The sequence below is a fragment of the Canis lupus genome, chromosome 1, assembly GCF_003254725.2.
Source record: "Canis lupus dingo isolate Sandy chromosome 1, ASM325472v2, whole genome shotgun sequence".
Lineage (NCBI taxonomy): Eukaryota > Metazoa > Chordata > Mammalia > Carnivora > Canidae > Canis > Canis lupus.
The window spans coordinates 24,336,576-24,352,252 of NC_064243.1; the positions used below are offsets into that span (position 1 = coordinate 24,336,576).

The 15,677-nt window shown below is 38.4% G+C and overlaps 1 protein-coding gene across 4 annotated transcripts in view; it reads right to left on the bottom strand.

Annotated features, from left to right (window-relative positions):
- Positions 1-335: 335 nt before the first annotated feature.
- The window catches only part of RNMT (RNA guanine-7 methyltransferase), a 33,946-nt gene continuing 18,604 nt past the window's right edge, over positions 336-15,677 (bottom strand). For all 4 annotated transcript variants that reach the window (XM_025422267.3, XM_049112789.1, XM_025422268.3 and 1 more), the window contains 3 exons: positions 9,417-9,518; positions 8,044-8,077; positions 336-5,003 (listed from right to left, as the gene is read on the bottom strand). In XM_025422267.3, coding sequence (XP_025278052.1) covers positions 4,966-5,003; positions 8,044-8,077; positions 9,417-9,518 — 174 coding nt within the window. In that variant the 3' untranslated portion in view covers positions 336-4,965. The remainder of the gene's footprint in view (positions 5,004-8,043; positions 8,078-9,416; positions 9,519-15,677) is intronic.

Below are 15,677 nucleotides of genomic sequence, written 5' to 3' on the forward strand. Positions count from 1 at the left end.
TAGTCCATCCAATAGAAAAGTGGGCAAGAATCTGAACATTTAACAAGATAATAAAAAGGCTAATAATCATATGAAAAGTGCTCAAATCTCATTAATCAGTAAAATGAAAACTAAAGCCACGATGAGATACACATGCCTGCCAAAATGAAATGAAAAAGACAGACACTACTGAGGGTAGTGACTGGAACTTTGGAAAACTGCCTGACTGTATCCAGTAAAGCTGAACCTATGTATATACCGACCCTGCAATTCCACTGCTAGGCAGAAAGGAGTACCTATGTATTCATGTACTAGGATATTTGAAGTAGTACTATTAGTAATAGTTCACAAACATCCACGGGATAAATATGTGGTTTATTTACGCAATGGAATACTATACAGCCATGAGAGAAAAAAAAAACCACATACAAATTCATGCAACAAAAATCTTACAAACATAATGTACAGCAAACCGGCCAGATACAAGAGAATACAGACTATTTGATTCCATTTAGATTATGTCCAAAACCAGACAAAACTAATCTATTTCTCAGACGTTAGATAGTGGTTACCCTTGGGGAGGTAGTTACCAGAAGGGAACATGGTGGGGGGGTTCTGGGGTGGTGGTAATAGTTTGTTGATTGAAGTGGTGATTGTATTTGTGGCCCATTTGTGAAAAACCAAAAACTTGTGTATGTTATACTTCAACTAAAAGCTAGAACAAAATGATTTGCCTCTGCCTGGATAATCAACTCAGACTGAAGATTCCTTCTCTCTTGGCCTCTCCTGTTAGCTCTACTCTCAAACTGTGTTTCCACTTCTTGCCACTTCCAAATGGTGAGGGTGGGAAAAGAACCATCCTCTACCCACTAAGATGCAGACTAAACTGGATTTGCTACAGGACTAGTAGCTTAAGAAGCAGGTCTACTAAAATGTGAAGTCCAAGTCTATCTCTTTGTCCTCTTGCCTATTGATTATTCACTTTTACCCTCAGTCCCCAAGTACACTCAAATACCCTCTTGCTCTCTGCCCCAAAACCTTACACAGGATAAATGCTCCTCTCAGGGGACACTTAAATTTTAAGTACGAAAGTCTGTTTTCAAGATTAGAGAGAGAGGGAGAGACACAACATATGTATATGAACAGGGGAAGGGGTAGGAGAAGCAGGCTGTCTGCTGAGCAGGGAGCCTGACACGGGGCTCGATCCCAGGACCCCAGGATCATGACCTAAGCTGAAAGCAGACACTTAACTGAATGAGCCACCCAGGTGTCCCAAAATAAGTATCAAAGGTTTGAACACCAAAAGGTTGGAGCACCAAGCAGGTAACATTTTAAGTTGTGGGCAGTGAATAGGTGAGAAGTCATCTGGATTTAATCTCTTGAGGGTGTAACATAAAATTGGATTTTGGGCCTGACTCGAGGGATATGGGTAGTCCAATCTCGGCTCCGCTTTGGGCAACTTTATGTTCTCTCTGTGCTCCAGTTTCCTCATTATTAAAATAGGGATAACAGTGCGTAGCTCATATAGTCACGAGTGCCAAAGTGAACTAATGCACATAAAGGATTTAGAAAAGCAACTGACCAAAGGAAGGAGCTAAATGTTGTCAACCTGGCTTTATTCCAGGTCTGCTGTCCCCAGGGAATCCTGGCCCAGGGAGTCTAGGGAGCAGAGGGCTTTGGGATAACCCGAAGTCTCCCCAGCCTGAGGGAGGTACTCTTGGGTGTTCCACGCTTGCTCAGTACTGCAGTGAGGAGCAGGCGCCCAGGCTTCAGGATTAGGTGGGAGCAGAGGAGCAGCAGAGAAGGTGAAGAGCTGGCTGTCTCCCGGCCTAGTCACATCTATCACTAAGTGCAGGAGTCACCGCACTGCCCGCCTTTGAGGAACCTGGAATATTGCTCTGTCAGAGGGCGAGAAATGAGCCTACCCAGGTGCGTGGTACCTGACGTAGCACCTAGGGAGGCGAGGCGGTCACATCATGTACCTGTGCTCCTATGTGACCAAAGGGCCAGTAAATACCGCAGGCATTTCGGTACAACTTTTATTACAGGGCCCTGGTCCCTGGATCTGGTCCCTGGATCTGGCCCGACCTTGAAGACCCAGACACCTTGGCAGCGACTGGCTCACAATACAAAGCCTGAAGTAGACAAAAAAGTCAGCATATTAACAATGAAAAACAACATTCAGGAGCTAGAATATTCATCGGCAGATCTACACAAGAAACCCCATCTTCACTAGGATACTTGAAGACTGACCAAAATAATATAACAGCAAGGAGTTAAGATAGGCTGAGGGGATGGGAGACCGGGCCTCGGATCTGACCACGCGTTCTCTGCCTCCCCTTCCCACTGCTGACCCACACCGCATGCTGCTTCAAAGCCCCCCACTTTGTACACCTCTGCTCAGATGCTCTATTACATAATGCTACAAACACAGATTTAGGTAGCAATCACATTTCCTCAACTTTCAGGTTTGGGGACACTGTAGGCCAGGAAACTCTGCACCGGTCATCTGCCTCTCAGAGGCATCACACACATTAGTTAACAGAAGTCAGTCTCTAATCAATGCCTTCTCTCCCCGAAGGCAGATTGCTCTGGGAGTCACCCTGGGCATGGGAAGAGTGGGCATTACCACAGACAGCTGCGGTGTGCAGGGGAGGACACCGCCCCTTTGAATGCAGCTGGAAATAGCCAGCTCGTCTCTGTGAACACCATGGTTACACTTTAGCTATTTTAGGCCCAAAGAATTCAACTTGAGCATTCGTTATACCACAGTCCAGCCAGGTTCCCAGACCAATCCTCCCAATCCTTGGGTTGTGTCCTCTCAAGTGGCTGGTTTGATCTCCATTTCACTTTTATCGTTGGAGGACAAACTGGAGAGCCTGTAATCACTCCCATAAACTTCACATCACCGACCTGATAGTGAAGGGCCATGCCCCTTTCCTAACCGGTTTCCCTGAGTCTCTGTCCAGACACTTAGCTGCAGGAAGAAGGCATCAGGTTGGAAGGTAGAGCAGAGGCGGCTAGAAGGATAAAGCTCAAGCACGGGGCAATGCCAGAACCCTGCATCTTCTGGGTGCGGCTCCATGGGCCTCCTGTACACACAACAGCTTGCTTGCTTGAGGTGAAAAGACTGGCTGAATCCACTTGGGTTTCCTTTACTCCTTTCTGTGCCTTCAGTGAAGGCCTTGAGGGACCGCACCTTCCTTGTCTGCTTTGTATTACCGCCAATCACTCCATCCTTCAGGGGATCCTTCTCTCCCACAAATCACCCATGGGGTGGAAAGAGCAAGGGGCTAAAAAAAGTTTTACTACTTGCTTAAAATTGGCTAAGGCCATTAAATGAAAATGATGATTAAGAAGTAATAAGCCACATCCTCTAGCAAATTATCAAAACACTTTCTGGAACTTTCCCCAGAATTAAAATGAACCCGCATATGTAACATGAAGAGTTCACCATCCTTACATCCCCAGCACCACTACCAAACCTCCGCTGGCTAACAGGAGCCAGAAATGCTATTATTTATTTCCCCCAAATGACTTATGGCAAGCTACCACTAAGGCAAAAAGACTTAATTTTTATAAACTGGTAACAGTTTGGGGACTGACAAATTGGACAAGGAACAAAAAGCAGGTAACCCGTGTTCTCTTGTTAAAACGTCTGTTACACCATGAATAATCAACATATGTAAACAAACTAAGAAACTTTCTGTTTTAAACAAGTGCTCTGGATAATTATAGAAAGTAGTGTCTTTTAAATCCATGCACTGATTAAAAAATCATTTTTAGATGATTTTTAGAAGAATATGCAATAATTGCTGTTTTGTTCTTTGTAAGTTTTTCACTACACCTAACACTGGCAAGTTTTTTAAACGGTGACGTAAAGTAAGGATGACCATTCACCTAGGTGTCCGGTCTGGAAGAGGAGTCAACAATTCTGAAATGGCAAATACAGATCTTGAGCAGTGACGGGACGCTGGATCCTACTGCACCAAGCACGATGTGGTGACACGGGAGGGCAGGTACTGTTCTCCCAGGGCTGAAGGGGAGTAACGCATCTACAGAGCACACAGTGCCCGTACCCTACACGTCTAACCTCGGGGGGAATTCATCCGAAGTCTGGTTGTCAGCTTCCTCTAATCACATCCTCCTGTTGCAGTTCCATACATACATCTGAGGAAAATGTTCACACAGGACAGGTTTTCATTAAATCACGAGAAAAACAACTGTGGCATTTTTGTTCAAGGAACAAAGAGAAATCAGTCTAACTACATTCCTGATAACTAGAAACATTCATTGCTATGGAAGGAAATCTTTAAGATAAAGCCCCTAAAATCCAAAATAATTTTATGCTGGCATCGAAACCGTTCTAACCAGTTCCAGAATTAGATCGTATTTGCAAATAAGGTAGTTAGTATTTATAATGAAACGTAAAAACTGACAAAAATTCTAGGTAAATAATTTTTATGATCATTTAAAATTCTGTTTTAAACTTGCAACTTTAGTGATATATATTGAACACATTCAATAGTACAGAACACAATCCATTTAATCTTGAACAACACTATATAACAAAACTACAGAAATAAGCACAAACCCCACAAACCAGTATGCTCCCTCATCAATTCTATAACTGCAATAAATTTAATACTGTAAACAAACACTGAACAAATCAGAGCACTGTGGAAAGAGCTCAGGAGCTCAAACAAGTCATACTATAATTTTTATGCGCTAAGAGAGTAGTGAGGCAAATGGAATTCTTAGAACATTACTTAAAAATAGATTTTTAAAGACAAAGGTCCCAACTGATTCTTATATACACACACAAAAGTTCATCTGTCACAGACAGCAAATGTTGAATTTATACACTGGAGTTTCTGGCAGCATCCTGCACATTTAGAATAATTAAACAAAGTTGTCAAATCTAGGATGGATCATTCAAATCTGTATAGGACGGGACACAGCTGTCCTGGGCTACTGCATATGTGCTCACTGCTGCTTCTCAAATGCAAAAACCAAGTAAATACCTAAAAAGAAAATAATAAAAATTAGAGTTTGGTTTCTTATATCCTTAAGCTAAATAACAATTTGTCTTGTTTATAATTTGGTGAAAATTCTCAAGCTTCTGAAGGGAAAAATCCCATTATTTCTAAGGGTCCTCAATTATTCTGAATCATATTTAAGCATATAGGGGGTTATATCTGTTTACCTGAAAACAATCAATTATAATACTCAGTGACATTACAGCTCGAGAAAACAAATTCAACAGCTTTAAAATGTCTAAAAACAGTTTGAGATAAAAAAATTTAAAAGTATAAAGGCAAAGAAAATTAAAACTAAAAAATCTTATATAACAATTCTTTTTATCTGGAGTGAGACAGGTAGAATAATTGTACTACCATTAATGCTTGTGGCATTGGTTATCTAGGTTTTCTGTTCAGGGGAAAAATAAAACTAATAAGAATTATAAGGAACATATGTAACGTGCAAGTTAAAATTCATCCAATTATCCAATTGTTGTGTTGTAGGTCCTGATAAATAAGCCAAAAGCTACATGAGAATTGATGCTTAGAGAGATTTATCTGGCCCCAATAGTGATATTCCAATCCCATGAATATTATCCCTTAAATACACTGTGTGTTCACTCAGACATCTAAGTGTATGTATTGGTCTTCATTCTGGATCACACTGAAATTCAAACCTATTACATCTTCTAATAAGATACCAATAGATTTTATGCTATATAAACACCTGACAAAAATGATAAATCCTTAAAACATCACAAGGATGTTCAGGGTGTACACTAGTACATTCAGCGAGTCAGGATAGTAGACCCACGTACCTTGGTGTCCTCCCTTAACTTCTGAATGGGATACAGATGAATGACTGCAGACAATGTAAAAACCTCACAATCCTCTAGGTTTTACTCAACCTGTCCAGGTGTATCACCCCAGTCCTTCCAAAATGCTACTTTTAATGCTATTCTGTTTCTTATCTATTATTCCTAATTTCTTTTAGGAGAAATGAAACATTGCTGGCATTACAGTGGATAGAGAGAGAACAGTCAGGGCAATATCAACATGGTAGAGTCTTCTAGAAGATAAGAAAGCAAAGCAGTCCAAGACATTCTAAGTATAATACAAGACTTAAGAGCAGCCAGCATTAGTTAGCTTGGTCCCCACTCCAAGCGATCCTTCTGCAGTCTAACCTTGACAAACTCACCCCAAACACATTGGTACCTACTGCAAACAACCCAGCAGTCCTGACCTACCTAAATCTAGGGTCATTTAAAAATCACTAAGACACAGTGTTTGAATTCACATTGGCAATTAATAACTTTCATTCCTTTCTAACTCAAACATTCTGAGAGTCTGACTCACATAAAATGCCTTTATGCAGGCATATCGATTGGGATTTAAAGAAATAAATCTTGAACCCACTTCTAAAAACAAATCAACAATTCTCTACTTTCCTTTCACATTTAATAGATCTAGAGGAGCAGCAGGTTCTAGTAATACGAGCTTCATGATTAAACCAGAAATTTGAAGTACAGCTTCTCGCACTTACTAGACTATGACACGGGGCAAGATACTTTCCAGGCCACAGAGACCTCCAGTTTAGAAGTGTGGTGCATCAAAGAATACACTGATCCTGACCAGGTAGATCCTAGCTACTATGTGGCCACTGTTCCTTTCCTACTGCTTTTCACATCTCTAACCCAACTCCCTCCACTGTCTGAGGGCATCTAATTCATCTTCTGCGTGGTATTACTCAAGTCCATACTGACGTACAGAAATACAGTTTGAAACTACAGATAGTACCACCATCATGACCTGTGACCAAAGCTGTTTTCCTTACATCATATTTGGGACTGGCAGGCTCTCTAAGATAACTGGCTCATCTCCACTCTAGGAAAAGTAATGAAATGTACAGGTTTAGGCACACATTTCCCAGTCTGCTGGCCCTGTAATCCCATTTCCACTAAGGGTAGCAATATTCTGAGACAGATGGGCTCACGATGTTGGCTCTATTCATTTCCTTTCCCTTCCTTCTCTCTCTAATTTGGCAAGTCCTAAGAACAATCCTTCCACATGGGCTTCCTTCCATGAGGCATGGTTATAAGTATGAATCACCTGGGTTAGCTCTGTGACCTCAAACAAGCTACTGAAGTGTTTTCTTATCTATGAAAAAGAGATATTAGAAAAAGTAGTCTACCTGAAAAGTTGTGAGGATTAAATGAGTTACAACATAGAAAAAGTCTCCAGTCATTATTATACTATTATTTCTCATATTTTACTACCTTTCCTTTGGCTCTCCTTCAACTTTTTTCCCTATTATAAAAATGACAGCCCTTAAAACAGTTTGCCTAGTACTACATTTATTTGTGTCTGTTTCTTCCATTAGACAGTATACATCTGGAAAGTAGAGATTACAACTGTTTTTTTTTTTTAATTCCCCCAGAACCCTCTGACAGCACATTATGTAAGTCAATACTCAACATTTATCAAATGGATGGTCTCTGATTACCACTTATGCCTTCAACAAAATCAACAAATACTTAAATTAACAGTGGGAACTATCTTTTATGCCCTCAGGGCAGCCATATAAGGATATTATCATCATCTTAACACTGAGGCTTTCGGAGTTAGCTTATTCAACATCCATTTGCTGAAGAACCACGGACTTCACAGATTTGACAGGCCTCTGACTTCTCTTACAAAGACAGGCACCTCACTTCAAAATATAGGCACCAGGCCCTTCCCAATCACACATCCCTCTAAAATATCCTGCTCACTGATGCTTCACTAAATGCTCTAATACTTATTATGTCTGTGTTGTCAACACCAGAATGGCTAGAAACAAAATACATGGTAGTGTTTAATAAGCCAAAATTTCCAAACGTGCCATTTATTTATGTAAACCATTTAATAATACCATTTATTTATGTAAACATAAATATGCACACCCTCATATGTGTCAGAGAAATTCCAAAGTGTTCAAATTTTAAGGAGCCCTCTGAAACAAACTTTGAAAACGTCAGTAAATCTACAGTGATGATATACTCACTTGTGGCTTCCCACTCTGATTTACTTAAGGTTCCCTGAAATTAAAAAAAAAAAAAAAAAAAAAAAGAAAGAACTTTTAGATTGAATATGGAAGTACATAAATGCCTATTTTTCAATACTGGACAGAAGTGCCCACACAATCCTATTTCACTATAAATATAAGTTGACCCTTGAACAACGCAGATTTGAACCTGCTGGTATACTTTTATGTGGATTTTTTTTTAACAAATGTAAATGTGTTTTCTCCTACGATTTTCCTGATAACTTTTCTCTAACTTACATTATTATAAAAATACAGTATATAATACATATAATATACAAAATACATATTAATTAACTGATCAAGTTATTGGTAAGGCTTCTGGTCAACAGTTGGCTATGAGCAGTTAAGCTTTTGGGGAGTCAAAAGTTAGAGGCTTACTGTCCAAGGGTCAACTATACACACAATTTACTGTTAATATTATTGTGACCTAAATATATAAAAGAAATCAATGAGATTTCAATGTCATCTTCTGAATTTTGCACTAATTCTCTAAACCACTGATTCTCAATTGAAAGGTCAATTTGTGTAAAGAGGGTATTTGTGCACATGTGTAATTGGAAAACACATCTATCTTATATTTTTAACTTGAAAAATAAAAAAATTAAAAGAGCCTATCTTGCAACATCCAATAGCATTATAGGAGAGAATGTGATTTCTATGTTTTTACAAAGGAATCACAAAACTCATATCCCATAAAGGAAATAAATTATACTTAAAAGTTACCAAAATACTAAAAAACATGTTTATATAGTAATACACATGCTACTTTGCACATGCCTTGACTAACAAGCTAGACTGATTGGCAATTCCAGTAACTAAAGTGATTTTGGAGAAGTGATGAATGTAAATGATAGTCTAAGACGTCAGCAGAAATGTGTAATGCAAATTTCTTTTTTTTTTTTTTTTTTGTAATTTCTATTGATGACAAAGTCACAGCTATATCTAATACCATTGTGGTACAGTTGCATTCTTAAAGAAAATGTGAAATTCCATGTAGAAGTCAGTGAAAATGGAGATGTAATTTTTCTCCATGTATGTTCATGAACATATCTATGGAACACAGTGAGTCAGCAGTGCCTATATTAAGATACAATGATATAGCAAGGAATTCTCCAACCAAGCCTATAGCTTTTTCCCCATCTTTATTGCCTGATATAGCACTCCATTCATTCTCAGTATTGAAATATTTTATCTTCTATTCTATGGTTATAAAAAGAGGAAACAGACTAACGCATATCTGATTTCAACAAAATAATTTCATAAGTTTCCATATAATATAAGCTTTTTCTTTTTTTCATTTTTCTATAAAACTGCTACAAATGAAGACTTACCAAAGGTAACCTTACTTGACTGTTCTTCATGTACTCTGCTGCATGTTCATAGTCATCCACCTTCTCAGAGGCAAGTTTGGAATTCTCATTTGCTGGATATGGCTAGGGAAGCAAGTGAAATTCCTAGTTAGGAAATTAAATGAAACTTATAATTCAGAATTAAAAATACTAAGTCACTAAAATAAAGTAAAATAAAATAATTAAGAAAATAATCCTTAAATATTATTTCAGGAATACAAACTACATATACTTTTGAAATACTAAAAAAAAAAATGGGTGAAAGGATCCTCCCCTAACAAAGTAGCTGTCATGGCCAATTTTGATGATAATCATAGAATATTTACAGTTGGACAAAACTGTACCATTTATTTAATCACCACCAAGGGTCACTTAGCATCAAACGCTTGGATCTCCCTGACTGCCAAAGACTTTTTCTGTTATAAAGTGGGATTTATTATCAAAAGAGCTAAATATTAATTTAAATATTACAGTGATATATTAGCCATCAGAAGCATGAACAGAAGTTAGAAATAATACAGATGAAAAATTCAAAATGCTGGCAGAAGATAGTGGTAGAGTTAAGAGGCCCATAGGCTCACCTCATCCCATGAATACAACCAAAAACTACCAAATCATCCTAAATACCCCAGAAATCGATCTGAAGACTGGCAAAACAAACTCCACAACTAAAGGTAGAAAGAGGCCCCATTGAAGTAGGTAGGAAGTGCAGGGACAAGATTTGGGAGAAACAGATCCTGGGCATTTTGGTGGAGAGGGAGCTACAGCTGCTGAGAAGGGTGAGAAACAAACCAACACACAGGGCAGAGTACAAGGGAAACAAATCTCCATTAACAACTGGCTTATAAAGCTAAAGGAACCAAATTTCAAGAGTTCTTGCAACCAGTGGGGCTTAAAAGCCTGGTCAGCGTGCCTGGAGCTCCGTGGAGGACACTGGGACTGCTATAAGAGAAAAGGCAGGGTAAATAGCCTGCAGACATATAGAATTGGAACAGCAATCTGAAGAGTGCCTGGGCCACACAGTGAGGGGATTAGTTGCTCATCTCAGAGGATGCCCACAGAGACAGAGTTCAGAGATCCCTCCAGGAATAAAGGAGCTGACTGGCACCATTTCCCTCTGTGGTTCCTCAGCATAAACACACAGCCACCTGTAGGAACCATTGCACATGAACACTCACTACCTAAACTGCTTACAATAAGCTATATCCTGCCTACACTCTGGCAGAATGGCCCTTCCCAGGCATCTTTGCCTCAGTCCCAAATGATGTGGAATGCGTGGGCCCCATTCCACAGAAGACAGGCTCAAACCACTACCCACACCGCATCTCCCTACCCAGGAGTTCTGCAAGGCCTCAGTTCCAGCAGAAGTGGCAAGAAGTCCCATTTCATAAGCAGACTAGAGTACACCTAGATAAAACATACCACATTCAGGCCAGGGAATAAACACTGCTCACAAAAGGCAATAAACCTCTGCAGACAACTGTCCTAGAGGATAGAGACCAGGACAGAACAGCAGAGCACACAAAGCATACACTGGAGATACTCCTAGAAGCACCAGGCCCTAGGGACCAGGGAGTACTACACAGTAGAATACTATAGGACCTCTCTTCATAAAGACATTATCCTCAAGAACAGGAGATGTAGCTGACTTTACTAAAACAAAGAGACAGACAAAATGAAAAGACAGAGCAATCTGGCCCAAATGAAAGAACAGGACAAGGCCATGGCCAGAGATTAAAGCAAAAATAGATTTAAGTACATGCCTGATGGAGAATTTAAAGGAATTATTCTAAGGATACTCACTTGACTTGAGAAAAGAATGGAGGACAACAGTGAGACCATTAACACAGATAAGGAATAACATACAGATAAAGGGCTTAAAAAATGAAATGAGAAACATACTTGATGGAATGAACAGCAGGCTAGAAGTAGAGGAACAACTTATGATCCAAAAGAGAGAGTAAAGGAAAATAATCGAGCTGAACAAAAAAGAGAAAAAAGAATTATGCAAAATAAGAATAAACTTAGGGAATTCAGTGACCCCATCAAATGGAGTAACATTCACATGATAAGGTCCCAGGAGAGAAAAAGGGGCAGATAATTTATTTTAGGAAGTAACAGCTGAAAACTTCCCTACTCTGTGGAAGGAAGTAGATATCCAGATCCAGGAGGCACAGAGAACTCTCATCAAAATCAAAAGCACACTAAGACATGCTTTAATTAAAATGGCAAAATATAATAATAATATAATAATAAAGAAAAAATATTAAAAGCAGCAAGACAAAAGAAGTCATTAACTTACAAGGGAAAACCCATAGGGCTAGCAGGAAATTTTCAATAGAAACTTTGCAAGCCAAAGGGAGTAGAATGACATATAGAAAGAGCTGAATAGGAAAAATCTACGGGCAAGAATACTCTATCCAGCAAGACTATCTTTAAGGAAAGACAAAGAGTTTCCCAAAGAAAAATTAAAGGAGTCTGTGACCACTAACCCAGCCCTACAAGAAGTATTAAAGGGGACTCTTTGAGTGAAGGGGAAAGACCAAAAATGACAGTATGAGAGCAGGAAACATTAATGCAGCAAAAATGAGTGTCTGTAAAAACTCAATCAAGGAATTCATAAAATATAAGGATATAAAACAGGACATCATATACCTAAAACTTGGGGAGGAGTAAAGAATGAGTTCAAACTTAAACTGACCATCAAATTAATATAGACTGCTATATGCTGATGTTATATACAAACCTAATGGTAACCACCAATCAAAACCCACTAATAAGTAAGCAAGGAATAGAGAGAAAGAAATCCAAATACATCACTAAAGAAAACCAGTAAACCATGCAAGAAATAGAAGGATCAGCGAAAATCTCCAGAAGCAACCACAAAATAACTAATAAAATGGCAATAAATATCTGTCAGTTACTACTTTGAAAGTAAATGGGGCATATGTCAAAAGACATAGAATGACAGAATGGATAAAAATGGATAAAAAAACAAGACCCATCTATATGCTGTGTACAAGAGATTCTTAGGTTTAGACCTAAGATTGAAAGTGAGGGGATAGAGAGGTGCCTGCGTGTTACAGCTGACTGAGCACCCAACTCTTGGTTTCCGCTTAGGTTGTGATCTCAGGGTCCTGGGATTGAGCCTCACGTCAGGCTCCGAATTCAGCATGGACTCTGTTTGGGATTCTCTTTTAGTCTCCCTCTGCCCCTCCCTGCCATGCATATGCATGCTCTCTCTCTCAGTAAAATAAATCTTAAAAAAAAAAAAAAAAAAAAAGGAGGAGGAAGAGGGGGAGGAGGAGGAGAAGAAGAAGAAAGAAGAAGAAAGTGAGGGGATGGAGAAACATTTATCATGCAAATGGTTGGCAAAAGACAGGGTAGGAACAATACTTATATTGCACAAAATAGATTTTAAAACAAAGACTGTAACAAGAGACCAAGAAGAACACTAGATAATAATAAAGGGGAAAATCAAAAAGAAAGTTTTAACAATTGTAAATATTTATGCCCCCAACATGGGAGCACCCAAATACATAAAACAGTAACAAACATAAAGAAACTAACTGATAATAATACAATAATAGTAGGTTACTTTAACATCTCACAGCAATGGACAGATCATCTCAACAGAAAATCAACAAGGAAACAACTGAATAACATTCTGGACCAGATGGGATTTAACAGAAATATTTAGAACATTCCATCCTAAAACAGCAGAATACATATTTTTTTCAAGTATACATGGAACATTCTCCAGAATAGAACACACATTAGGCCACAAAACAAGCCTCAACAAATTTAAAAAGATCAAAGTCATAACATGCATCTTTTCTGGCCACAACACTATGAAACTGGAAGTCAACCACAAGAAAAAATCTGGAAAGATCACAAATATAGGGAAGGTAAAGAAACATGCTACTAAATAATGAATGGGTCAACCAGGAAATAAAATAATAAAAAAAGTACATGGAAATAAATGAAAATGAACACACAGTGGTCCAAAGACTTTGAGATGCAGCAAAAGTGGTTCTCAGAGGGAAGCTTATAGCAATACAGGCTACCTCAAGAGGCAAGAAAAACCTAAAAAATAAACTACCTAACTTTACACCTAGAAAAAGGGCCTAGAAAAAGAAGAAACCTAAAATCAGCAGAAGGAAATAATGAAGATTAGAGCAGAAAGAAATGATGTAGAAATGAAAAATACTACTAAACAAATCAATGAAACTGGGAGCTGGTTCTTTGAAAAAACAAACAAACAAAATGAATAAAATCGATGAACCTCTAGCCAGAATCATCAAGAAAGAAAAAGGACCCCAATAAATAGAATCACAAATGAGGAAGGCAAAATAACAAACACCATTCAAATAAACAAATATAACATAATGAAAAACTATATATCAACAAATTGGACAACCCGAAAGAAATGGATTAATTCTGAAAAATATATGAATTACCAAAATTTAAAGAAATAGAAGATTCAAACGGACTGATAACCTACAAAGAAATTGAATTAGTAATCAAAAAACTCCCAAGAAACAAAAGTCCAGGACAGGTGGCTTCCAGGCAAATTCTACTAAACATTTAAAGAGTTAATATCTATTCTTCTCAAACTATTCCAAAAAAACAGAAAAGGAAAACTTAAAAATTCAGATGCCCTGATACCAAAACCAGATAAAGACATCACACACAAAAAAGAGAGCTACAGGCTTATCTCTGATAAGCATAGATGCAAAAATCCTCAACAAAATACTAGCAAATGGAGTTCAACAGTATATTTAAAAAAATCATTCACCAGGATCAAGTGGGATTTATTCCTGGGCTGCAAGGATGGTTCAATATTCATGAATCAGTTGTGATACATCATATCAATACAAGCTAAGAACCATATGATCATTTCAGTAGATGCAGAAAACACATTTGACAAAGTACAACATCCACTCATGATAAAAGCCCTCCACATAGTATATTTGGAACATACCTCAACAGAATAAAGGTCATATATGAAAACCCAAAGTTAACATCATCCTTAATGGGGAAAAACTGAAAGCCTTTACCCTAGGAAGTGAGGAACAGAATAACAGGATAAGGAAGTCACCCTTATCATTTTATTCAGTATAAGACTGTTAAGCCCAAGCCACAGCAATCAGACAACAAAAAGAAATAAAAGGCAGCCAAATCACTAAGGAAGTAAAACAAGAAAGAGACTTAAACTGATGATTACCAGAAGGGAGATGGGGGGGGGGGGGCGGGGAGGGTTTGCTGGATGAGGCTTAAGGAGCATTTGTCCTAATAAGCACTTGGTGATTAAAATGGAAACCTAAAATAAAAAATACAGATGAAAAATGAGTCAACAGAGAACTGTGAGTTCAAGAAGATAGGAAAATAATCCAGCTTCCAATTATGGGCAGTCTCCGTATTTCCTAAGAACTTGCAGAAGGGACACACACACACACACCTTTGTTTTTTAAGGCTATGCTGGCCAAATGTTTATTAAAATAACCTTCAACCGCTATTTTTAATCCATTTCAAATAGCATCTCTTTATACTATGAAGTGTACCACTTTGTAGTACATGTAAATCAAAACATAATGAATTACATAGAACACTTAGTATTTAACAACCACATACTCTAAAAAGGTTATACGGGGATGCCTGGGTGGCTCAATAGTTGAGCATCTGCCTTCAGCTCAGGGCATGATCCTGGGGTCTTGGGATCAAGTCCCACATTGGGCTCCCTGCAGGGAGCCTGCTTCTCCCTCTGCCTGTGTCTCTCTCATGAGTAAATAAATAAAATCTTTATGAAAATAAAAATAAAAGGTTATATATTCTTTGTAATTCCTTTTTTATATATATATATACACAACAAACCAGCTAGCAAGGAATCACTTTTTTCTTTTAATATTTTATTTATTTGAGAGAAAAAGAGAAAGAGCACGAGCAGGGAAAGGGGGCAGAAGAGAAGCAGATTCCCTGGTGAGTGGGGAGCCTGATGTGGGGCTCGATCCTCGGACTGCAGAATCACAACCTAAGCCGAAGGCAGAAGCTCAACTGACTGAACCACCCAGGTGCTCCACAAGGAACCACTTTAAACCTAGATCTTCTTGATAAATTTTTAAGAAAATGATTCAGAAATGTCTATTTTGCTATTTTCTTTTTCCCCCTTATCGGTATCCCACAGTAAGCTCAGATATTTAGCTGTTTGCTGTTTAAGTATGTAGCTTTTTGAAGTCCTGTACT